This window comes from Delphinapterus leucas, chromosome 2 (assembly GCF_059928025.1).
Source record: "Delphinapterus leucas isolate spDelLeu-1000000601 "Yukka" chromosome 2, BTC_Dleu_Yukka2, whole genome shotgun sequence".
Classification (NCBI taxonomy): Eukaryota; Metazoa; Chordata; class Mammalia; order Artiodactyla; family Monodontidae; genus Delphinapterus; species Delphinapterus leucas.
In genome coordinates this window covers 95,434,870-95,461,663 of record NC_143130.1, presented here as the reverse complement: position 1 = coordinate 95,461,663, position 26,794 = coordinate 95,434,870, and the positions used below count along the sequence as shown (strand labels likewise).

The following is a 26,794-nucleotide window of genomic DNA, read 5'->3' as shown; positions in this document are numbered from 1 at the left end:
TGTGATACACCATATTAACAAACTGAAGGAGAAAAACCATATGATCATCTCAATAGATGCAGAGAAAGCTTTTGACAAAATTCAACACCCATTTATGTTAAAAACCCTGCAGAAAGTAGGCATAGAGGGAACTACCCTCCACATAATAAAGGCCATATATGACAAACCCACAGCCAACATCATCCTCAATGGTGAAAAACTGAAAGCATTTCCACTAAGATCAGGAACAAGACAAGGTTGCCCACTCTCACCAGTCTTATTCAACATAGTTTTGGAAGTTTTAGCCACAGCAATCAGAGAAGAAAAGGAAATACAAGGAATCCAAATTGGAAAAGAAGAAGTAAAGCTGTCACTGTTTGCAGATGACATGATACTATATATAGAGAACCCTAAAGATGCTACCAGAAAACTACTAGAGCTAATCAATGAATTTGGTAAAGTTGCAGGATACAAAATTAATGCACAGAAATCTCTGGCATTCCTATACACTAATGATGAAAAATCTGAAAGTGAAATCAAGAAAACACTCCCATTTACCATTGCAACAAAAAGAATAAAATATCTATGAATAAACCTACCTAAGGAGACAAAAGACCTGTATGCATAAAATTATAAAACACGGATGAAAGAAATGAAAGATGATACAAACAGATGGAGAGATATACCATGTTCTTGGATTGGAAGAATCAACATTGTGAAAATGACTCTACTACCCAAAGCAATCTACAGATTCAATGCAATCCCTATCAAACTACCACTGGCATTTTTCACAGAACTAGAACAAAAAATTTCACAATTTGTATGGAAACACAAAAGACCCCGAATAGCCAAAGCAATCTTGAGAACGAAAAACGGAGCTGGAGGAATCAGGCTCCCTGACTTCAGACTATACTACAAAGCTACAGTAATCAAGACAGTATGGTACTGGCACAAAAACAGAAAGATAGATCAATGGAACAGTATAGAAAGCCCAGAGATAAACCCACGCACATATGGTCACCTTATCTTTGATAAAGGAGGCAGGAATGTACAGTGGAGAAAGGACAGCCTCTTCAACAAGTGGTGCTGGGAAAACTGGACAGGTACATGTAAAAGAATGAAATTAGAACACTCCCTAACACCATACATAAAAATAAACTCAAAATGGATTAAAGACATAAATGTAAGGCCAAACACTATCAAACTCTTGGAGGAAAACACAGGCAGAACACTCTATGACATAAATCACAGCAAGATTCTTTCTTGACCCACCTCCTAGAGAAATGGAAATAAAATCAAATGGGACAAATGGGACCTAATGAAACTTCAAAGCTTTTGCACAGCAAAGGAAACCATAAACAAGATGAAAAGACAACCCTCAGAATGGGAGAAAAGATTTGCAAATGAAGCAACTGACAAAGGATTAATCTCCAAAATTTACAAGCAGCTCATGCAGCTCAATAACAAAAAAACAAACAACCCAATCCAAAAATGGGCAGAAGATCTAAATAGACATTTCTCCAAAGAAGATATACAGACTGCCAACAAACACATGAAAGAATGCTCAACATCATTAATCATTAGAGAAATGCAAATCAAAACTACAATGAGATATCATCTCACACCAGTCAGAATGGCCATCATCAAACAATCTAGAAACAATAAATGCTGGAGAGGGTGTGGAGAAAAGGGAACACTCTTGCACTGCTGGTGGGAATGTGAATTGGTACAGCCACTATTGAGAACAGCATGGAGGTTCCTTAAAAAACTACAAATAGAACTACCACATGACCCAGCAATCCCACTACTGGGCATATACCCTGAGAAAACCATAATTCAAAAAGAGTCATGTATCAAAATGTTCATTGCAGCTCTATTTACAATAGCCCGGAAATGGAAACAACCTAAGTGTCCACCATCGGATGAATGGATAAAGAAGATGTGGCACATATATACAATGGAATATTACTCAGCCATAAAAAGAAACGAAATTGAGCTATTTGTAATGAGGTGGATAGACCCAGAGTGTGTCATACAGAGTGAAGTAAGTCAGAAAGAGAAAGACAAATACCGTATGCTAATACATATATATGGAATTTAAGAGAAAAAAAATGTCATGAAGAACCTAGGGGTAAGACACGAATAAAGACACAGACCTACTAGAGAACGGACTTGAGAATATGGGGAGGGGGAAGGGTAAGCTGTGACAAAGCGAGAGAGAGGCATGGACATATATACACTAACTAACGTAAGGTAGATAGCTAGTGGGAAGCAGCCGCACAGCACAGGGAGATCAGCTGGGTGCTTTGTGACCGCATGGAGGGGTGGGACAGGGAGGGTGGGAGGGAGGGAGACGCAAGAGGGAAGAGATATGGGAACATATGTATATGTATAACTGATTCACTTTGTTATAAAGCAGAAACTAACACACAATTAAGCAATTATACCCCAATAAAGATGTTAAAAAAAAAAAAAAAAGACACCAAAACTTTAAAAGTGATCATTTCTAGGAGGCAGAGTTTCATGTGATTTTTCTTCTCCTTTTTGTTAATCTATACACAGTCATCACTCAGTATCTGCAGGGGACTGGTTCTAGGACCCCTGCAGATACCAAAATCCACAGATGCTCAAGTCCCTTATATAAAATGGCTAGTACAGTTGGGATTCTGTATCCATGGATATGGAGGGCCAACTATATTCTAATTTTTATAGAGTAAAAAGAATATATGTGTGTATATGTATGTTTTACATATGTGCCTGATTTTTGGAGATATACATAAATAAATAAAAATCTTAAATATGATTAAAATTTTTAAAATAATATTTCCTTTGGAATTAATTTACTTATCAGTTTCTGTCACTTACCTGGTCTTTTGTGGATATGGTCTTGTTAAAAGCATCAGCAAGTTCATACCTCTGAAGTACCAGTAATAAGAATTTGTTGGGATCCATTAAAGATGCACCAATCTGTGAAAGAAATCAAGTACCATAGTTCTCATGTATTCAATGGAGAAACATTTTGTCTCCAGTAGGACTGTGAGAAAAAATTATAAGGTAAATCTGCAGAAGATAATGCAGTAGTCCCTTCTGCTTCTATGATACTATATTCATTTCAACAGTGAGAAAAAATTAAGTGAAGTTAACAATAGTTACAATATCTTCGTTTATTATAAGGAACCTAGGAAGGAAGGTTAACACAAATATCAGAGGTAATTTAAATAGGTACCTGAAGCATAATGATATCTTTATCATACATTTCTTCTCTGCACTTAACATCTTGGTAATAAAACACCTATAAAATAAAAAGGGGAACAGAAGCTAAAAGAATCATTTTATTTCAAACAGAATTCTTAAAATTTTCTCTAAACTAGAAACCCCAAGAACTCCTTTGTGGCAAAAAATAAGCTGTAAATCTACAAATCATTTTAAGGGATTTGTGAGGATGAAGTGAGAAAATATGGCATGAAAATCATTCAGAGTTAAAAATGCTCTATACTAGTTATTACTCTCAACATGCGTAACAAAAAAATTTACTTCCCTTAAGTTTAAAATGCCCACTTCAATAAAGTAAACCAATTTCTACAATCAATCATAACACTATTTTTCTCCCAAGTGGTATCTTTACAAGCCCTGTTTCCCCACCACTTAGGAAAAGCACTTCTCCTTATTTGCTCTACAACAGAGGGAAACAATGCCCTTCCATTAAGACTGGTGGTGGGAAGATTACATGTTCCCAAGTAATCTTCAGAAAAGACATATATTGGTGGGATGGTTCCTGGTACTACTGGCTTTCACCTAATCTACCCACTTAACAGTATTAAAGGATAAATGTCTATATGGCCACTAGAACTTTCATTTCTGAGTTTATATAAGAGAACACAAAACAAATACTCAGCAAAATCCAGGGACACAAAGTAAAACATATAAAAGAAAAAACAAGCAGAAAATCAACACACTCATAGTGTGAACAATAGGCCTTGCCATACCTGGCTAATGAGAGACAGCCCATTTCTTCGCCACATCTCAGCAACAACCTGGGCAACCAATACCAGACAACGCAAAGGATATTCCACTAGTACCTCTACTTGAAAATCCTCCTGAAACAGAGTGAGATCAATTCCATTATTTCCCAGAGGGCTTGGATGTTACACCACTATACACTGCTCAGTTTTCTCATCTGTAAAACTGAGGGCTTGAACTAGATGACTCCAAGTCCCCATGATTTCAAAATGTTCTTTTTCTTCCCACTCAACCAAGAGGTATTTAGAGGGGACTTCCCTGGTGGCGCAGTGGTTAAGAATCTGCCTGCCAATGCAGGGAACACCGGTTCGAGCCCCGGTCTGGGAAGATCCCACATGCCGTGGAGCAACTAAGCCCATGCACCTAGAGCCCGTGCTCGGCAACAAGAGAAGCCACCGCAGTGAGAAGCGCACGCACTGCAACGAAGAGTAGCCCCCGCTCGCCACAACTAGAGAAAGCCCACGCACAGCAACGAAGACCCAACACAGCCAAAAATAAATAAATAAATAAATAATTTTTTTAAAAAGAGGTATTTAGAAATAGAATATAAGCAAATCAACATTTAACAGAGTCACTTACAAAAGGCACAAATTCATGCAGTCTTGAAATAGCACCCAGCCTGCTTAAACGCACATGAAGACCTAAAGTTTAAAAAAAAAGAGAGAAAAATGAGAAAGCAATAAACCCAGCTGATTTGTTTCCTAGTTAACTCATCAAGTTTGAAAACTTGTGAGATTTAAACATACGTTTATTGAGTTTAGAAATGACATCTCAGAATGCAAACATTTGATTTCTAATTTTGAAACAGTTTTACTAACATATTTAAGATCCTACATTGTACAAGGTGTGCTTATAAATTATATAAAAATAATATTCTGCCTCTTAAGAAATTATTCTCCTCTTAACCAAGCATCAAAAGAAATAAAAACTTATAAACAACACAGTCCTACTGTATAGCACAGGGAACTGTATTCAATATCCTGTGGTAAACCATAATGGTAAAGAATATGAAAAAGAATGTATATATACATATAGCTGAGTCATTTTACTGTACAGCAGAAATTAAACACAACACGTAAGTCAACTATACTTCAGTAAAATAAAAACAAATAAAAACGAATCTTGGTATTTCTTTTTATAAAAATAGAAGTGACATAAAATCATGTCAATTATACCATATACAAAAATTAACTAAAAATGAATCAAAGATCTGAACACAGGAGCTAAAACCATAAAACTCTTAGAAAATAACAGAGGGAAAAGGCTTCATAACATTGGATTTGGCCATAATTTCTTGGATATGACACCAAAAGTACAGGCAACCAAAGGGAGAATAAATGAGACTACACCAAGTTAAAAACTTCTGTGCATCAAAGGACACTATCAACAGAGTGAAAAGGCAACTCACAGAATGGGAGAAAATATCTGCAAACCATATATCTGATAAGCAGTTAATATCCAGAATATACAAAGAACTCCAATAACTCAACAACAAAATCTGATTAAAAAATAGACAAAGGACTTGAACAGACCTTTCTCCAAAGAAGATATACATATGGCCAGTAAGCACAGGAAAAGATGGTCAGTATCACTAATTATTAAGGAAATGCAAATCAAAACCACAAGGAGATACCACTTCACACTCATTAGGATGGCTATTTAAAAAACAAAAAATAAGTGTTGATGAGGATGTAAAGAAATTGGAATCCTTGTGCTCTGCTTCTGAGAATGTAACATGGTGCAGCTGCTATGGAAAACAGTATGGTGGTTCCTCAAAAAATTAAAAAGTAGAATTACCTTATGATCCAGCAATTCCACTTTATGGGTATATACCCCAAGAATTGAAAACAAGCACTCAAGTGCATATTTGGACACCTGTGTTCATGGCAACATTATTCGACAATAGCCAAAAGATGTAAGCAACCCAAGCATCTACTGGAGGATGAATAAACAAAACATGGTATATACATACTATGGAATATTATTCAACCTTAAAAATGAAGGAAATCTGACATATACTACAACATGGATGAACTCTGAGGACATTATGCTAAGTGAAATAATCCAGTTATAAAAGGATATGAGTATGATTTCACTTATATGAGGTACCTAGAGTAGTCAAGTCATAGAGGCAGAAAATCAGAGACTGTAGGGAGCAGGGAATGAGGAGTTATGTTAAATGGGCACAAATTTCAGATTGGGAAGATGGAAAGAATTCTGGATATGGATGGTGGTGATGGCTGTACAACAATGTGAATGTACTTAATGTCACTGAACTATATACTTAAAAAATGATTAAAATGGTAAACTTTATGTTATATATATTTTACCACAATTAGAAATATAATTATGTACACTTATACAAAGTTGTTAAAAGAAAAAGACACTGACATGGTCGATTTACATAGAAATGCAAATCAAAGGATGATTAAAGAAAATCTATGATTTCTTTCTTTTAGTGGTGAAAGGAACAGTGACACAGTGAACACACTGGTGCAATCAGGAAGAGAAGAGGGTGAAAAAACAGCAACAAGATTTTCCTACATTTACATCTGGTTAGGCGATAAATTACCAAGTTAGTCCTTAAGTATATAGTATAAGGATCCATTAGTTGACCAAGATAACAAAAAGCCCAGGTAGCACCCTTAGACGTTCTGGTCACAGCTCTTTGAAGGATAGTGACAGCTTTTAACTGCAGTATCTGATCCAAGTATGTCTGTGCATACTGAGAACAAAAATAGTACTGATTCTAATATGAATGTCTAGAAAACAAAGCTAATAGAAACAAACAAAAACCAAATAAACACTCACCAGCAAGAGTCCTAGAGATTGGCAGATGTATGCTTACAAGATCTTCAGATACTCTGTAGGATTTAGTTTCCAAAGTATGACCACACAATTGTACTACTGTTTTGCTACTAGATTTGAAACTTGTACTGCACCTCATCACAGCTTTATGACATTCTTTATAAGCCACCAGTAAGAGTTCCTCCTAAAAGGAAAATAAAAATGCAAATAAATTGACAAGTTATCTACTTTATTACATCATTCAGTATATATTCACTAAATACAAGCACAAAATTGTTTGATGTGTTACTAGAGCTACATCAACAGGATCTGCAAACCTGTAGGAAATATGACAGTCAGACAGACACACATACACACACAATCAAAGTAAAAAATTGTAAGCCACGCAAATGGTATAAACTAATAACCTTAATAGGGCAAAAAAAAAAAAAAAGAATCACAAACAACTGGGAATACTTGTTTGCAAAAGTAGCTTTTGAGGGGCTTCCCTGGTGGCACAGTGGTTAAGAATCCACCTGCCAATGCAGGGGACACAGGTTCAAGCCCTCGTGCAGGAAGATCCCACATGCCATGGAGCAACTAAGCCCGTGTGCCACATACTGAGGCTGCGCTCTAGAGCCCACAAGCCACAACTACTGAGCCCACGTGCCACAACTGCTGAAGCCCACGTGCTTAGAGCCTGTGCTCTGCAACAAGAGAAGCCACTGCAATGAGAAGCCCGCGCACTGCAACAAAGAGTAGCCACCACTCGCCGGAACTAGAGAAAGCCCGCGTGCAGCAACAAAGACCCAACATAGCCAAAAATAAATAAATAAAATTTTTTTAAAAAGCTTTTGAGTGGGGTTTGAAAGAATATGCAGAATTTAAGTATGGCGGGAAGATGGAGAGATGGTAGCACTGTAAGCAGAGATACAGAATAAACAAAGAGAAATAAGGGGAAGTAATAACTCCTGTTCGGGCAATGGAAAGGAATAAAAACTAGATAAATCAAAGGGTTTATGGACAGAATTAATGAGCAATTAAACTGGAAATATGCCTTGCGTTGCCATGTAAAGTTGAATATACTGATACTGTCTGAAGTGTAATAATGTAGTCAACATATTGCTTCAAGAAGAATTAGTGGGTGTCACTGAAGGTAACAGATTGGAGACAGTAGTGTTAGGAGACAAGGAAACCAATAGAAAGTTTATTACTAAGTTAAGTGTAAGGTGATAAGGGACTCAAACTAGGGTGGGGGCAGTCAGGGCAAAAAAGAATAAACCCATAGGAAATAAGTTAGGATTATAAAATAAATTTAGGATAAGGAAGACTCAAATCTGGGTGAGTATGGCAGGGAAATGAGTCAAAGGTCACTTTTTAAGAGTATTTCTCACTGATTTTATCTTGAAAAAAGGAATTCTATAGTTAAATAAATTTTGGGAATATCTCTCTTAGAAATGAGCACATTAATTTTTTTCTTTAAATAAATTTATTTAGTTAGTTAGTTTTTGCTGTGTTGGTTCTTCGTTGCTGCGTGAGGGCTTTCTCTAGCTGCGGCGAGCGGGGGCTACTCTTCATTGACGTGCGCAGGCTTCTCATTGCAGTGGCTTATCTTGTTGCAGAGCATGGGCTCTAGGCACATGGGCTTCAGTAGTTGCAGCACGCAGGCTCAGTAGTTGTGGCACACGGGCTTAGCTCTCCACGGCATGTGGGATCTTCCCAGACCAGGGCTTGAACCCGTGTCCCCTGCACTGGCAGGTGGATTCTTAACCACTGAGCCACCAGGGAAGTCCGAGAACGCTGATTGATCAAAGGGTTTGAGAAGTTCAGTGGCTTAAAAAATCATGGTTGATTTTGTTCAACCTACCATTTCCCGATCTTACATGAACAAAAAACTTTCTCCCCCCCTCAAAAGTCTGTTAACATCTAACACACAGAACACAGTGGCTCTCAGATTTCCTGTATGGATGAACGTATGAATCATGGTGTCATGAACAGAATAAGGGAGTCAAGAAGAAAAAATGCAAGCTGGAAGTAGAATGAAATGATGACAAATCAATTTAATATACTCTGAGTTTGAAATGCAAATGTAAGATCCAAGCAGTAATGTGTAGCACACAAACAGAAGTGATTCTATAGTTTGGGAAAGTTATCTTACGAAGTTTTAATTGGGGTGGTAGAAATAAAAGATCTGTAAGAAAAAGAAAACATTGGGGAATGTCTTATTTAGTAGGCAGAAGGAAGTGAGGGGAAAAAAGGCAATCATTGATTGAAAATGGGTAATCAATAAGAGAAATATTAGGATAAGTAAGTTTGTGAAAATCAGAGGGAAGGAGTTTCAAAATGATTAAGGTTCTCAAAAGAATACAATGTTACAGACATTTAAGGAAGATGGGGGACTTAGAAAAGACCTCTGAATTTGGTTACTGAATAGATCCTTTGAAAGTTTTTCAAAAAGCAGTTCCTATCAATTGGTAAGGGCAGAAGCCTGGCTCTAAAGAAGTTTTAGAAGCTAAAGAGTGGCGACAGTAAATGTAGATGACTTCAGGAGGTTTTGCAGATGTCAACATGAACACCACACTCTTTGACTTCGTCTCCAACAATTAAGCATGCCCTTCATAAAGATGAGGGGAGCCAAAAAATATGTGCTGTGGTAGTTGCTGGACAATATTTCCTGTCCTTATTGTTCTATACAGCTGCTGTGCTAGATTAAAGTCTATTGTGTCTTTGAGCGTGACCGCCACTCTGAACCCATGACCAATGGCTGGTGGTGGAGCAGATGAGGAAAAGAGAGAGATAAAATACAGTTCATGAGGTAGCAATGACAAGTAAGGGGGCTTTTATTCTCACTGTTCTTAAGAATACGAGAGTCCTGTGTGTTTACAGGCAGATGAATGAAAGAGTGGGAAATACCAGAGGAGACAACTGAGGAAGCAAACTCCAGGAAGAAGAAATATAGGTTGGGACCAAGAGCCTAGGTAGAGACATCACTTTTAGAAAGAGGAAAATGAAAGAGACCAATAGTGAAGATATATATAGAAACTCAGTGAATTTACTATAGTGAGATGTACAGAGAAACTGGAGAAGATGAAAGAATTTGACTTAGATAATGTTAATTTTCTCAGAACAGAAATAAATGAGGTCATCTTCTCCAAAGGGAGTCTGGAGTAGGATTACGTGTTTAAAGAGCATTATGGTCTAAAATTATTGCTTAAGGAGGGGACTTCGCTGGAGGTCCAGTGGTTAAGAATCAGTCTTCCAATGCAGGGGACATGGGTTCAATCCCTGGTTGGTGAACTAAGATCCCACATGCCATGGGGCAACTAAGCCCACACGCCGCAACTACTGAGCATGCAGGCCACAACTAGAGAAGACCACACACTGCAAAGAGGAGGACGCATGCCACAGCAGAGGATCCCACATGCCACAACGAAGATCCCATGTGCCGCAACTAAAACCCAATGCAGCCAAAAATAAAATAAATAAAATTACTGCTTAAGGAAAAACATTAGTTCTATATTTTAAAATTAATTTTCTTGGACTTCCCTGGTGGCACAGTCGTTAAAAATCTGCCTGCTAGGGGCTTCCCTGGTGGCACAGTGGTTGAGAGTCTGCCTGCCAATGCAGGGAACATGGGTTCGAGCCTTGGTCTGGGAAGATCCTACATGCCGCGGAGCAACTGGGCCCGTGAGCCACAACTACTGAGCCTGCGCATCTGGAGCCTGTCCTCTGCAACAAGAGAGGCCGCGACAGTGAGAGGCCCGCGCACAGCGATGAAGAGTGGCCCCCGCTCGCCGCAACTAGAGAAAGCCCTCGCACAGAAACGAAGACCCAACACAGCCAAAAATAAATAAATGAATTTATTTAAAAAAAGAATCTGCCTGCCAATGAAGGGGACATGGGTTCGAGCCCTGCTCCAGGAAGATCTCACATGCTGTGGTGCAACTAAGCCCAAGCGCCACAACTACTGAGCCTGAGCTCTAGACCCTGAGAGCCACAACTACTGAGCCTGCATGCCACAACTACTGAAGCCCACGCGCCTAGAGCCTGTGCTCTGCAACAAGAGAAGCCACTGCAATGAGAAGCCTGCACACTGCAACGAAGAGTAGCCCCCGCTCACCGCAACTAGAGAAAGCCTGTACACAGCAACGAAGACCCAACGCAGCCAAAAATAAATAAATTAATTAAAAAATAAATAACTAAAATTAATTTTCTTAATGGTTTAACTCACATAACAAGGCTCTTGATTGAATAAATATCTACACCCCTCCACTGTTGGAATATTTAAAAGTCTAGTCCTAATTTTATTATTAATATTCATGTCCAAGGAAATAAATTTATCAATAATTAATTTATTAATTGATTAGTGTGTGCTGTATTTTTTAAACTCCACTATTCCCAAAGGTAAATGGAATGCCATGGAGCACATTTTCTAATTAAGTGTAAAAAACTACAAATTTAATAAGATAATTCAAACATATAAGAAACTATTTAAGCAATAAAACTTTACATCAAGGAAGTTGCAACATAAAACTATACTATTAATAACAATCAGAACACTTAAAAAGGCACAGATCCTTCTAACAAATTTTACTTACATCACAAGCGCACCACTCTTGGAACATTAGTAAAATGTTCTTCAATTGCATCTGTATAGCAATGGCAGCCTCCCAGTCAGGATCCACTTCTATGTGTTGCCCAACCTGTCTTCTGATTTCTTCCATTCCCTACAAGAAAAGAGTGGTTAACATATACATATGGGCCCTCTTCCTTTGCTCTTCCACTGGCAAAATATAAAATCATCAGGATTTATATTCATGTATGTGTAGTTTTTTAACATAGCTGTTACACTAGGTCAGAACGCACGGGTTCAAATCATAACTCTGTCACTTTTCTAGCTGTATGACCCTGGTCAAATTATTTCTAAGCTATGATTCCCTTATAGGTAAAAGGGGGATAATAATAGTAACTACCTCATAAGATTGCTATGAAGCTCAAAAGAAAGAATGCATGAAAGTGCTTACTACAGTTATCACATAGTAAGCATAAATAAACATTAATAGTAACAACTGCAGTTAACTAAGCTATTCAGAAAGATCTATTAAAGCAGAATCAGTGAGGCAGTGTTTAAATTTTACTTCTATTTTGCTAGATTTATCCTTTCTCAAATAAAAAACATAATTTGCTCAAAACAAAACAAAACATTAAAGATTGGGGTTAAATTTTTAAAAATAAATTTATCTTACTGATGTACAGAAGAACTATCATACCTGCATACAGGTAAGAATCTTCAAAAAAGATCTAAAGCCTTCAAGGAACTGCATTCTTAATCTTTCCGTCCACACTGCGGGCTTGCTGATGAGGATATACCTATCATTTCAAGAGACAAAGAAACATTTCACTTTCCTATTTTGGGATAATTTTAAGGTTCTCAGGGCTATAGATAATGTTGATTCATCAAAATTATGAATTCTAATTTCTTACAACTCTAGGCAGTGCTAGAATTATATCAGCAAAATGTGAATGCTCTACCTATGAGAGGCAGATGTCAAAGCTAAGCCTGACTTCTCCACTCAAAAGTTAGTCTGATTAAGTGAATCTAGCCTGTCACAGCTGGACAACCACAGTACAAATTTTCTAGAACTGTTCATACCCTTCACCCAAAGGACCAGTTGAAATCCCTTCAGCCTCAAAATGCATGTCAAAACTACATGTGCATGATGTATACTGGTTGTGCAAACTATTTCAGAATACTTTGTAAGTTATAAAATATTTTTGTGCATTAAAATGACACACATTTTCCCCTAAAGCATGCAGTCATGAGAATTATAGTAGTTTGGCCTGAGGATTCAATACCTTTGTTACTGCTGCTCAGTATGTAATGACTAAAGATTTGTACAACTTTGTGTGACTATTCTGCACTGGTTCCCAGAGCCATTCATTCCTGCTACCTGATTTCAGTACCACAGATATACTACTGCTGGTGGGTCAGGAAATTTGGAACAGACTTCCTACCTCCAGGCTTTCTTCGCCCAGAACCCAGAAGAAGGATATAAGCACCTATGTCATCGTGGCTTACATATCAGAATGTATTTGTTTCATAAGATAAACAGACCCATTTTAGCCTATAATTTACAAGACCAATACTTCTTTTGGCTGTAAAGACAATGGCTGTTTTCATATCCAGTGGGAACATGGTTTATCACAAAATAACGTCTCAGGAAGGAATCATTAACAATTATTAAAAATTATTTTGCACTCAGTCAACCCAAATCAATTCCTATTACACACCAGGTATCAGGAACATAAACATGAACCAGACACCCTACCCTTGAGGTTCAAAGTGCAGATGGGAAAACAGATATGTATACTGGACACTGTAATAAAATGTTAAGCTCCCAAAAAAAGGGCACAAAGGAAGTAATGCTGAACATAAAAGACATGGCAAAAAGATGGAGGAAAAATTAGTTTTATTCATAAAGATAGTAAGGATTGTGGTTTAATTTTCCCTTTCTTTAAATATCCATTAATATGTTGAAAGTTAAAATACAATCATCAGGGGCTTCCCTGGTGGCGCAGTGGATGAGTGTCCGCCTGCTGATGCAGGGGACACGGGTTCGTGCCCCGGTCTGGGAGGATCCCACATGCCGCAGAGCGGCTGGGCCCGTGAACCATGGCCACTGAGCCTGCACGTCCAGAGCCTGTGCTCCGCAACGGGAGAGGCCACAACAGTGAGAGGCCCGCGTACCGCAAAAAAAAAAAAAAAAAAAAAAAAAAAAATCATCAGGACTTTATCAAAGAAAACTTTGAAATATACTAATTACATTCTAAATCTTTCTTTTAAAGTAAAAAAGACTAAAGTTTAAACTCTACCACAATGAACAAATGGCATCAAAGTTTGGCTGTTTTCTAGAGCACTGCTACTCAAAAGGTTGGTTCACAAACCAGAAGCATCAGCATCAACTGAATCTTTAGAAATGCAGAATCTACTGAGTAATAATCTGCATTTTAACAAGCTCCCATAAAGATTTGCATTCATATTAATATTTGAGAAGCACTGATCTAGAGAAGAAAATTTACATTTCTAGTTTCACATAGTTCATGCCCGACCCCTGTAGGAGACCTAGGAAGTAAAGAAGATGTAAGAGATAGGAAGAAAGGAAAGAGTAAGGAAGGAAAGGAAAAGAAAAGCAGTCTGCAGATAAAAATAGGTGGTAAAAGCAGTGGAAGGAGAGGGTGGGACAGAGTAGGAGAGGAAGAGGGTGACTTGCATTGAGAATATGCTATACTTTTCAGAAAAAGGAAGGAACAAGTTAGAGTAATAAAAGGACAATATTCACTTAACAGAACCAAGGTTCAACTGCATCTCTTTTCTAAGTTTCATTTCCATAATATCCCAACAGATACCTTCCATAGAGTGAGTGACAAATGAAACTAAATTAATACAGGTGTATTTATTTAGAATGAGAGAGGTAATAATCCCTTCCTTCTACTACACAGACCTCAGAGTACTGTGTTCATTTCTTGGCATATACCTTAAGTGGTATACAGTCAACTAAAACAGCTTCAGTAGCGAAGGACAATAATGTAGAAGGAATTTTAAATATGAAATGGGTATATTTAAAGAAAATGATGCAACTTAACATAAAAAAGAGTTGTCAGATATGCCTGCTGTCTTCAAATACGTCAAGTTAAATGAGCACTGAGTTGCTCTGAATGGACAAAGGGTGAGCTAGAGCCACATAATGAAAGCTACAAAAAGACAGATTTCAATATAAAATAAACTTTCTAAAAGTTGGAAGGGGCTACTAAAGGGTTAGAATGCACTGCTTTGAGAGAATGAAAATTTCCTGAGGCAGGCTGAACAGAGCTTCTGCTAGGACCAATAAACTTATTTCATGCTGAGGTACAGTCAGATAAGTAGTATATAAAGTGAGACTATGAAGAGCTACAAATTCTGGAAGAATCTGTACTTTATTCTAGAAACAGTTAAAAGGCATTAAGTATTTGTGGTTATTTCTAACTGATTTAAAAATAAGCAGGGCTTCAGGAAGAAGTGGTGAATGAGTAAGTATATGGGGAAATAATAAGAATGACTACAAAATTTCTACAATGAGAGACTGAGAAATGGGGCTCAGTAATTATTTGTTAAATGAAGGGTATATCTGATTGGTGTTTTAGGCCAGGTTTCAGAGAAGGCTTTGTTGTTGTTTATGCAGTCTGTGAAGCTACATAATGTAGTGAAAGGAACATGAGTATTACAGATAAATAATGTTAGGCTCAAATCCAAATTCTGCCACTTACTAGTTTTGTGACCTTAGGCAAATAATTATAAGCTACAAATAAAGATATCACCTACCTTATGAGAATGTTGCAAGAATAAAATGAAGTAAAATAAGTAAAGCTTCTTAGCACATAGCAGTTACTAATAAATAACACAGGACCCTTGTGAGAGTGAATTACATGAGAAGTCTAACACAATATCTGCTAATCAGGTCCTCAAAAGACATTAATTTTCCCTTCTCCTTTTCATTAGAGATATCTCTACTTATGTAAGGATGTAGGAGAGCAGTTGTGAGCATCAGATGAGTGGGAAAACTTTAAAATTACCTTCCCAACCAGGGACCCTAAAGTTTTACCATAGGGGTAAGTATCTAGGGATGCATTAACTCTAAATTATTTACCACAGAGAATAATTATAGTCAGAGATCCACAAAATAAAATAAGACAAAACAATGATGTGATTATGCACTTCTCTGGACAGAAAAATAACTCTGTTATAAGAATACTTCAGAGTAATGAGAACCACAGAAAGAGATTTTTCCTATACAGTAGACCAAAGGAATGATAAATACACTGATTTAACACTAAACTTTAAGTACTGCCATTTGGAGTTTTTGTATATTTTTTATTTGTTTTGCATATTGTAAATTATGCATAATTTGTGAATCACACTGTCTAAATGGTAATTCACTACTGAACTCATCACCATCTCAACTTGTACTGAAGATATGATAACATAACGATTTACTGAACTTTAAAGAAAGAATTACATGTCATAATCATGTTTAGAAATTGCAGAATTTGAAAGGGTCTGGAAACATTTTTCTGAGTAATATCAAGGATCCAATGCATAGTTCCAGAAATCTGTCAAATGTATTTTTCTAACTAGAGTAAACTATTTCTAGGTTGGTTTAGAAACTTGTTTCCAGCTCTCTATACTTTACATGGTCACTAGAAGAAGTGGACAAAATTAGAATGATTTTATTCACGTAGGGACTAGAATAAGTAATCATATATATCTTAGAGCTCTTTTTTTAATAGTGAACTAAATGAAACATATTTTGTCTTAATATATTCTTAAAATAATTAAGTTTATGATTTATTGAATACTTTATACAGCATAATCCTTATAGTAGTCACCATCTATTTCTAAAAAAATTAGAAATTTATTTCCTTTTAGGTCCAATGATCCCAAATGTAACCTATCATATGATTCCAACTTTACTTTAAAAGGAAACTCCATTTCTTCAGGGAGAAAAACTTAAGAAACCCCTGATGAATACTTGGTCATATGTATGAAAAAGGGAGTTAAAAAAATTCACATCAACAAGATCATCTGAAACTAAGCACAAAGAGACTATGCAAGAGGGACAGAACCAAAATACATGAGTGGAAGTGAGTGGAAGGCATGGTGACCATGATGGAGATCCATTTGGTGACCCCAAGAGACCCTAAGTTCCTGTGAGAGGCCCTTCCTCAGTACCTTCTTTACTGACCTGATTTTAACTCTATAAGAAGCCTTCACTTAAAACATTTATTGACATCACAGTAACAGTTCTTTGTCCTTGCCATCATTATAAAGATTCCAAGATAACCAAAAGGATCAGATGTTTATATATAGGACAGAATAAACACAACTGTGTTTAACAGGTACCCTCACCTTTTTACTCGAACAACTTACTTTAGATCACATATTACTGCATATACTCTTCCCAATTTGTCCTGGCTATAACCCTGGAAGTTGAATTTATTGTTCCTATCCAAGTACTCAGGCAAAACTTCCAGCAGAGTTTCAGTGATGACAGAGATAACATTTTGCTCTTCAATAAGATGTCGAGCCTGCAGAACATGTGAAGAATATTGTCTTTAGTATTAACTCATTATAGTATGGACTTTACTTATTTATTCATTTGGTTGGTAAATCATTTTGAATAAATGTTTGTTGAGCATCAAACACACTCCTTAGTCTCACAGGATAGCAATTTCTAAGAAATTATTTTCTAAAAGTAAAAATTCCCTACTCCTCAGCAACTAGAAAACACCTGTCTGAACACCCCAAGCCCATTACACAGGTTACACCGTACCTGTGTAACATTCATTTACATGAATGTTTACCACTGTTAATCACACAGCGAGCAAAGCAGAACAAACAGATATACTTCAGGCTTCTGTCATATATATTTTCTATTCTGACATCTCCCCCTTAATCGCAATCCAATTTCTCTTCCCCATTCTTTTCTCTGGCCTTTGAAAAGAGAAAGTAGGAACTTTCCCTAAGAAACAGGAAAAGTAGCAGGATAAAAAGGAGGCAGAATCCTCCACCCTCCTCCTCCCAGGCCTATGCAGCTCCATCTCATGCAAATGCTCAACAGTTATACTCTCCTCCTGTTTTGTTTTATCTTACTCTATTCCCCCACCCTAACAACAATGATAAAAAAAAAAAAAAAAACCTAAAGAACAAGAGAATAGCACACAAAAAAATTTTTGGTATTAAAAAGGCACTGTTCCTAAGTTACTCTAGACACTGAGAAACCATCCCTAGGTTTCACCTGCAGGAATAAGCACTTTTGGACCAAGGTAGTGCCATCACTCCCACTCCACAAATTACCTAGCCCTTGGGTACCATTAAAGCATTTTCACGTGCAGATACCACTGAAGCATTATTCAATTTTCCACGTGTAATTAGACCAGCATAGTGACTCAGAAATTATTTTAATTCAATTCAATACTAACTAAAATTCTTAAATATTAAATAAATATTACTTAGAAAGATTGCCAAGACTAATTAATACATACCAAAGTAGGAACAGTAAACATCTGAACTGAGAGTGCAGTTATAGAGATACTTCTGTCATGATCATCACTGATATAGTCTTTCTGTAGCTGCTTATAATACTGGAAGATAAAACAATAAGTGGAAAAGCAATTATAAATAAGTACTGAAAACTTTTAAAATCCCAATTTTAACAGCTGCTATATTTGTTCCTATGTATAAGATGGCAAGTATTATAACTCCTATTTATTAAGGGGAGATACTATGGTCAACAAAAATTTACTAGAAAGAGAATAACAGAAGACTGAATATGAATTCATCTACCCAAACTAGCATAGTTGGATACTGAGAACCATTTTTAAAAAACACAACAAACACACACACACACACACACACGTAAAAATCACAGAGGACTGCAAAGGTGTAGTATATACTTTCTCAAACAGAATCTGGGGCAATCTTTAGCAGATTTTACCCCAATGGAATAGGGCAGGGACTATATTGAAAGTATTTAAAAGCTGATATGACCCAGAAAACCAACCATCAGATTCAACCCAGCCTTAAACAGAATGGATGCTGGCTGTACATAACTTCTTATACATACTGGTGCATACCAGTATGAAAATCAATCCTGATATCTTGGGAGAACAAAAATAATAATACATCCAGTCATGCATCAAGCATCTATTATATGTAAGCACAGTGTTAGATCCCTGACCTACATATTTAATTTCAACCATTAGAATTCATACAAAGTTTAAGAGGTAACCATGGTATACAGAAAAACATCATATAAGGAGGGAGAACTGCTGTTGTATAAGGAAAAAACTTCATTTCAGATCACAGATATGGTCCAATATTCTATCTCTAATGAGTTTTAGAAGAATAGAGTTGATAATTTGAGTTGTCATCACCTTTAAAGAAACCAAATGTCTTAGTTGCTTTTAACAATCTACTTATAAAATCCAGGAAGTGCAGGTATCTTATCCCATAGTATCATTTGCCTATGACAATCATTATTTCACTCTCTGCTTCCAATTCCATCCTGGGTCTACCTCTGTCCTAAGTTTTACAGAATTTCCTGCCACTCAAAATCAGAGTAAACTAACAAGTATTTACTGGATACCTCTGTATAAGGCAAAGCAGAAGGTTAAAGAAGTACATGTTCTAACTAGTCTAACTTGAGAGAGAGAGAGACAAAAACTATAACAATATAAGGGATATACAACAGATCAATAAAACAATATTAAAAAGCTATAAGATTTATCTTTATATTCTAGCCTCAAATAGTTAAGTATAACTCTTGCCCATCAGATATCTGCCTCCTTTTAGCATGTATATCTGTTCCTTTTCCCTGCTATGCCTTTCAGCTAGTCACTGCTCTTGTTATAATTTTACTAACAAATGATTAGAAAAGATAAATGTATTCATGAATGTGATAACTTCCTACTGCTTTTTCTAGGCAAACAATAGGTCATTTTCCACCTATCTCCTCTCTCAGACTACTGTTTCCATACTACCAAACGTGAAAATAAATGAACTTTTTGACAGAGAAATGAACTATAAAATTAAATTCTTGCTTCATAATTATCCCCTTTGTTTCCATTATTTCACTTACAAAAATGGTTTTCTATTTCTATTTGTTGATATCTATTTATAAAGAGCAATTACCTTCACAAATTCCATAGCAAAGAATTTTTTGTATTCCATCTCCATAAAAAAACTGCTGAAGATCAATTCGTGAAGGATCTTACGGGCACCTATACATCATTTTTTGGGGAGGTGGGAGGAGTATCACCAAGGCAAAAAAAACATTCCAGCTATTAGTAGTGGCAGAATATTATAAAAATATTTCACATGCTAATAGACCTCAAGGACTCAAATGTTAGTGGCATTTATTGCATTAATATTTAATAGCTAGAATTTAAAATACATATATGTAATGCCTTTCCCCTCTTTTTCTGTACCCCTCTCACTCCTGTACCTTACTGCATCCTACTTCTCCCACCTTTCTCCATTCCTTTTCATTCTGTTTCACTAAAGACTACTCTTACTCTGTACTTTCCCTTCTCCATCCCCTTTAACCTTTCTCTCACCTTTTACTTTTGGTTCTTCATTTAAATTTTAAAAATGAAAATTAACATAGCTTTTATAATGGCATACATATACATACATATATGTATGCATACATATAATGAATGCATACATACTCTTTTTACTGGTTCTGAGTAAATGAAAAGGCACTATAATTAAAAGGCAATATCCCGGGGTTTTAACACAGAATACATATTGATTGGTTAACCTCACCTTCAAAGTATAATATCTTATCAAGTTCACTGATTTAATAAACAAAAGAGATTAAACTCCACTTTAAGGTCATAATATTCCTCTGCTTCATGGCAAGAAGCACAAGTAAAGATCTACCTACCTTTATAAAGCTTTGCATCCCAAAGCATTAACCTGCTTATGAGACAGGGATTCTCAGAGCCAGGTTCTTCTCTAAGGCATGCTTGGCAAAAGATCTGTCTGAAGTCACCTACAAACAAAAAAAGTCATATAATTTTTATTCTTAAAGTATTTTCTCCCAAAAGTACATTTCCTATAATAACATATGAAAAAACTAACAGTAATTATCCTACAATTGATATCAAGAATTATTCTGTCAATATCAAAGAATCAAGAGCCAATGAAACATTATTCACAGCATCTGAAATGCAATCCTGAAAATAAACAAAATGTATAAAAATAAACAAAAACCATTTTATTTTATACTCAATGACATTTTAAAATTTGTGGCTATTTAAAAAGATAATAGTTTATGAAAAATAAGAAAAATAGGCTATATGCTTACTTGAATAGCTCATAATTTTATTCATCCAGGACCCCAGACGCAAAGCAAATTTCTGATGAGCCATAACCTCAGAGTGCAATACTTCTACATGAAGTGGATGTTGAGAGACATTTTCTGAATGACTCTAGAAATGAAAGGAATATTAAAAACAAACTAGTTTTAAAATTTTTGTTTTAACTAAGTAATCTACTCTTCAAAGAAAGAAATCATATAACTGTTGCAGTTCCAAATCTCTGGGTCTAAATGCTCCAATCTTATCTTTACTTAGGATGTCAAACCACTTCAACAATATAATTGTTTTACTTGGGCTCTTGTAATGTGCATTCCTCTTAAAATTCTCTTTTTGACTCTAATTCAGAAAATTACCTTTATATCTTCCTTTGCTTCCTGGCAAGCAGCAAAAGCACCTGCTTTAACAGCCCGACGGCCCTAATTATAGACAAACATGAGAATTAGGTAGTAGATTGACAATCTCAATCAATAAGTAATATAAAGCCCAAAGACCCAATAAGCTCTTAATTATCAATCATTTGTTGACTGCCTAAAAGTCCTAAGATTGACAATACCTAGAAGATAAACATAAATGTTTAGCAGCTTTATGTAGCTTCAGAACTTTCAATACCACTAGTGGAGAGTTTCTATACTTTAGGATTCTAGATTTCCTGCTTGGCAAGAATGTCAATTATTTACTTATTGTAGTATATTCTATTTCTATCAGATAATAATAAGTTAGGTTTACTAAACTCCTATTATATGTCTTAGATAGTTTTCATGAGTAAACTTAAAATTCTTCATCATGTGTTCCATAACACACTTGTGGTCCACTAGTGGGTTAGAGGTATGGCCAGGATATTGATTCCTCAAGTCCTAGAATCACAATGTTAATTACTAGTGCCATGATGTTTCTTCTACCATCTTACCCTCCTCTTGAGGGTAGGGATTAGGTTAATGCTTTGGATGGGTGTTAAATAAAAGCTGAGCCATGCTATCAATATTATTCTTAAAATAGTTTTAAGAGATGATGTTAACTAACCAACTTCTCATAATTCATGCATTTATTCATTCATTCAATAATTATAGAAACAGACTGAGGTTGAGCTGACATTCTTTTTTTTTTTTTTTTTGGTGGTACACGGGCCTCTCACTGTTGTGGCCCCTCCCATTGTGGAGCACAGGCTCCGGATGCACAGGCTCAGAGGCCATGGCTCACAGGCCCAGCTGCTCCGCAGTATGTGGGATCTTCCCGGACCGGGGCACGAACCTGCGTCCCCTGCGTTGGGAGGCGGACTCTCAACCACTGCGCCACCAGGGAAGCCCGAGCTGACATTCTTAACTACTCTTTGCCAAGTATATTCAGTAACTTTCTAATTATTTAGAACAAAAGAGGAAAATTAGTCATCTTAAACTGTTAAACACACACAGAAAAATCAAGTTCCAACCCATTTACTTAGGCTATAAAGGATAAATGAAGAGGATGGTTGTACCTAACACAATACTAAGGCACTTGGCAAGGGCCAGACAACACCCAATTTCCAGGAAGCTGATGAAGACAGCATAATAATTCAAATGACACTCACGAACCTCTTTGTCTATGGCAGTGGTGTGCAACTGCGCCTCTGCGAGCTCACAGTCAAGAGCTCTTTGTAGACTGTATATGACATGGTCATATGAATGGTGTTCATCATTGAAAAGGACACAGTAGTAGCTATCATTTTTCTCTCTGTTTTAAAAAAAAGATATATATTCAGACACTGCAACAAATAAACAAAGGAAAACACGAAATACAGGCTAAAATAATATATGCCATGTGATGAAGCAGCACCATGTAGTTTCCTACGTATGGGAAAGTACCTCTGTAATACTAGTATAGGAGGTGATTTTAAGTGGTACAGTGCCATAAAATTTAAAAACCCTGACAAAAGTATTACCTTTTCGATGTTTGCCCCCCAATTTTTCTAACTTTCAGAATTAAAATATTATTCTCAGTAAGTGTCAGTATGTCTTTAACACCATTCTTAAATCTTGCTAATCTCCCACTTCGACAAAAGGAGACAGGCCTCAGGCTCAGAACTTTCAAGCAGGCAACGACAGACAGATTTTATTAACATTTAGTTTTTATTTAACTTATTTTTGTTTTTACCTTCTATTTATTTTAAGTGATACTGGTTTTATAGCACATTTAAGTTTTTTTAAAAAAGGTATATAGATTTAAAGTGCCAGAACTACCATTTGACTGAGAGGCCTCAGACAAATCACTTAAGCATTTAATCTTGCTGAGATGACAGTAGCTTTTCCACCTCTAGGAAGAGTATAATATCTACATTTGAGAGTGGTGTGAGGATCTTATAAAATACGTGAAAATGGCTGTCATGGGCTACACAAATGTCAGAAGTTATTATCAGTTTTAAACAGTTTATAATAATCTTTCACTAAATACTCAATTGATGCTCATAACTCTAAGAGGCAGCTTTTCTCAGGCCTCTTATACCTTAGGAAATAGAGGCTCAAAAAGACTTCTCTATGGTCCCAAAGCCAATAAGCAGTGAGAATTAGAACTCAGGTCTGTGAATTTGAAGTCCAGTGCGGTCTACATACATGACCACACTCAAGCAACCCACCCTTTTTAGACAGGCATATTGCTAGTATTATGTTTACCAACACAAAGTTTCTTAAAGCATTTAACTGATGCTATCAAAATATCTGAAATTAAAACCTTTGTGGACACAATCTCTGATGATCGTTATTTTTATAAACAGTTTATGGCCCAGCAAAAGTCAAAACAATACATTTAATGTTTTTAAAAATTGAAATTCTTAATTCTCTCTCATAGAATAATACAAATACACCCAATAAACTAAAAAAACTGTACTTAGGTTTGTGAAACTCCTAATATTACTCAGGTAGAAAAATTCCTACAAGCCCCAAACTGTATTTCATATCAGGTCTAGAATTCTCTTTTGCATTTGTAAATTAAGAGCAAATATTACTGTCACTAAAAGACTTATGGTTGTTAGAAATTGCTGGGTTTTAGCTAAAAAAAAACTGTTAAGGGAATTCCCTTGTGGCGCAGTGGTTAAGAATCTGCCTGCCAATGCAGGGGACATGGGTTCGAGCCCTGGTCCGGGAAGATCCCACATGCCGCAGAGCAACTAAGCCCGTGTGCCACAACTACTGAGGCTGCGCTCTAGAACCCATGAGCCACAACTACGGAGCCCGCAAGCCACAACTACTGAAGCCCATGCATCTAGAGTCTGTGCTCTGCAACAAAGACAAGCCACTGCAATGAGAAGTCTACGCACCACAATGAAGAGCAGCCCCTGCTCGCCGCAACTGGAGAAAGCCCGCGGGCGGCAACGAAGACCCAATACAGACAACAATAAATAATAAATAAACTTTTAAAAAAACAACTGTTGGGGCTTCCCTGGTGGCGAAGTGGTTGAGAGTCCACCTGCCGATGCAGGGGACACGGGTTCGTGCCCCGGTCTGGAAAGATCCCACATGCCACGGAGCGGCTGGGCCCGTGAGCCATGGCCGCTGAGCCTGCGCGTCCGGAGCCTGTGCTCCGCAATGGGAGAGGCCACAACAGTGAGAGGCCCGCGTACCAAAAAAAAAACACAAAAAACTGTTAAATCCCTACACCTGAAATAAATCTAGATCCCAAAGCACAGGGCAAAGGGCTATCTCCTTATTCCTACCATCAAATATTTTAAATTTTTTTAAATTAATTAATTTATGTATTTTTGGCTGCGTTGGGTCTTTGGTGCAGTGTGCAGGCTTCTCGTTGCGTTGGCTTCTCTTGTTCCAGTACATGGGCTCTAGGCGCACGGGCTTCAGTAGTCGTGGAACATGGGATCTCAAGTGCAGGCTCAGGGCTTCCCTGGTGGCGCAGTGGTTGAGAGTCCACCTGCCGATGCAGGGGACATGGGTTCATGCCCTGGTCCGGGAAGATCCCACGTGCCGCGGAGCGGCTGGCCCCTGAGCCATGGCCGCTGAGCCTGCGCGTCCGGAGCCTGTGCTCCACAACGAGACGCCACAACAGTGAGAGGCCAGCATACCAAAAAATAAAAAATAAAAAAAATTAAGTGCAGGCTCAGTAGTTGTGGCACATGGGTTTAGTTGCTCCACGGCATGTGGGATCTTCCTGGACCAGGGCTCACATCCGTGTCCCCTGCATTGGCAGGTGGATTGTTAACCACTGCACCACCAGGGAACCCCCATCAAAATATTTTCTTTTCTTTTTCTTCTTTTTCTTTTCTTTTTTTTAAAATTTAATTGTATTTTTTTATACAGCAAGCTCTTATTAGTCATCCATTTTATACACATCAGTGAATACATGTCAATCCCAATCTCCCAATTCATCACACCATCCCCCCACTCCCAGCTGCTTTCCCCCCTTGGTGTCCATACGTTTGTTCTCTACATCTGTGTCTCTATTTTTGCCCTGCAAACCGGTTCATCTCTATCATTTTTCTAGGTTCCACAGATATGCGTTAATATACCATATTTGTTTTTCTCTTTCTGACTTACTTCACTCTCTATGACAGTCTCTTGATTCACCCACGTCTCCACAAATGACTCAATTTCGTTCCTTTTTATGGTTGAGTAATATTCCATTGCATACAGGTACCACATCTTCTTTATCCATTCGTCTGTCGATGGGCATTTAGGTTGCTTCCATAACCTGGCTACTGGAAATAGTGCAGCAATGAACATTGGGGCGCATGTGTCTTTTTGAATTATGGTTTTCTCAGGGTATATGCCCAGTAGTGGGATTGCTGGGTCATATGTTAATTCTATTTTCAGTTTTTTAATGAACCTCCATACTGTTCTCCATAGTGGCTGTATCAATTTACATTCCCGCCAACAGTGCAGGAGGGCCCCCTTTTCTCCACACCCTCTCCAGCATTTGTTGTTTGTAGATTTTCTGATGATGCCCATTCTGACTGGTGTCAGGTGATACCTCACTGTAGTTTTGATTTGCATTTCTCTAATGATTAGTGGATGTTGAGCAGCTTTTCATGTGCTTCTTAGCCACCTGTATGTCCTCTTTGGAGAAATGTCTATTTAGGTGTTCTGCCCATTTTTTGATTGGGTTGTTTTTTTAATATTGAGCAGCATGAGCTGTTTATATATGTTGGAGATTAATCCTTTGTCTGTTGATTTGTCTACGAGTATGTTTTCCCATTCTGAGGGTTGTCTTTTCGACTTGTGTGTAGTTTCCTTTGCTTTGCAAAAGCTTTTAAGTTTCATTAGGTCCCATTTGTTTATTTTTGTTTTTATTTCCATTACTCTAGGAGGTGGATCAAAAAAGATCTCACTGTGATTAATGCCAAAGAGTGTTCTTCCTATGTTTTCCTCTAAGAGTTTTATAGTGTCCAGTCTTACATTTAGGTCTCTAATCCATTTTGAGTTTAATTTTGTGTATGGTGTTAGGGAGTGTTCTAATTTCATTCTTTTACATGTAGCTGTCCAGTTTCCCCAGTACAACTTATTGAAGAGACTCTCTTTTCTCCATTGTATATCCTTGCCTCCTTTGTCATAGATTAGTTGACAATAGGTGCATGGGGTTATCTCTGGGCTTTCTATCCTGTTCCATTGATCTATGTTTCTGTTTTTGTGCCAGTACCATATTGTCTTGATTACTGTAGCTTCGTAGTCTAGTCTGAAGTCAGGGAGTCTGATTCCCCCAGCTCTGCTTTTTTCCCTCAAGACTGCTTTGGCTATTTGGGGTCTTCTGTGTCTCCATACAAAATTTAAGGTTTTTTGTTCTAATTCTGTAAAAAATGCCATTGGTAATTTGATAGGGATTGCATTGAATCTGTAGATTGCTTTGGGTAGTATAGTCATTTTCACAGTATTGATTCTTCCAATCCAAGAACATGGAATATCTCTCCATCTGTTGGTATCATCTTTAATTTCTTTCAACAGTGCCTTATAGTTTTCTGCATACAGGTCTTTTGTATCCCTAGGTCAGTTTATTCCTAGATATTTTATTCTTTTTGTTGCAATGGTAAATGGGACTGTTCCTTAATTTCTCTTTCAGATTTTTCATCATCTGAAGGAATGATGAAAAATCATTTTATAGGATGATGTGTATACGA

The 26,794-nt window shown here is 37.1% G+C and overlaps 1 protein-coding gene across 8 annotated transcripts in view; it reads right to left on the bottom strand.

Moving 5' to 3' along the window:
- The window catches only part of UBR1 (ubiquitin protein ligase E3 component n-recognin 1), a 169,634-nt gene that overhangs the window by 72,669 nt on the left and 70,171 nt on the right, over window positions 1-26,794 (bottom strand). For all 8 annotated transcript variants that reach the window (XM_089907322.1, XM_089907321.1, XM_022587307.3 and 5 more), the window contains 14 exons: window positions 22,275-22,413; window positions 21,060-21,122; window positions 20,694-20,817; window positions 20,271-20,378; window positions 19,514-19,602; window positions 17,866-17,964; window positions 16,751-16,908; window positions 12,057-12,156; window positions 11,385-11,513; window positions 6,811-6,991; window positions 4,579-4,640; window positions 3,966-4,076; window positions 3,206-3,271; window positions 2,845-2,946 (listed from right to left, as the gene is read on the bottom strand). In XM_089907322.1, coding sequence (XP_089763448.1) covers window positions 2,845-2,946; window positions 3,206-3,271; window positions 3,966-4,076; window positions 4,579-4,640; window positions 6,811-6,991; window positions 11,385-11,513; window positions 12,057-12,156; window positions 16,751-16,908; window positions 17,866-17,964; window positions 19,514-19,602; window positions 20,271-20,378; window positions 20,694-20,817; window positions 21,060-21,122; window positions 22,275-22,413 — 1,531 coding nt within the window. The remainder of the gene's footprint in view (window positions 1-2,844; window positions 2,947-3,205; window positions 3,272-3,965; window positions 4,077-4,578; window positions 4,641-6,810; window positions 6,992-11,384; window positions 11,514-12,056; window positions 12,157-16,750; window positions 16,909-17,865; window positions 17,965-19,513; window positions 19,603-20,270; window positions 20,379-20,693; window positions 20,818-21,059; window positions 21,123-22,274; window positions 22,414-26,794) is intronic.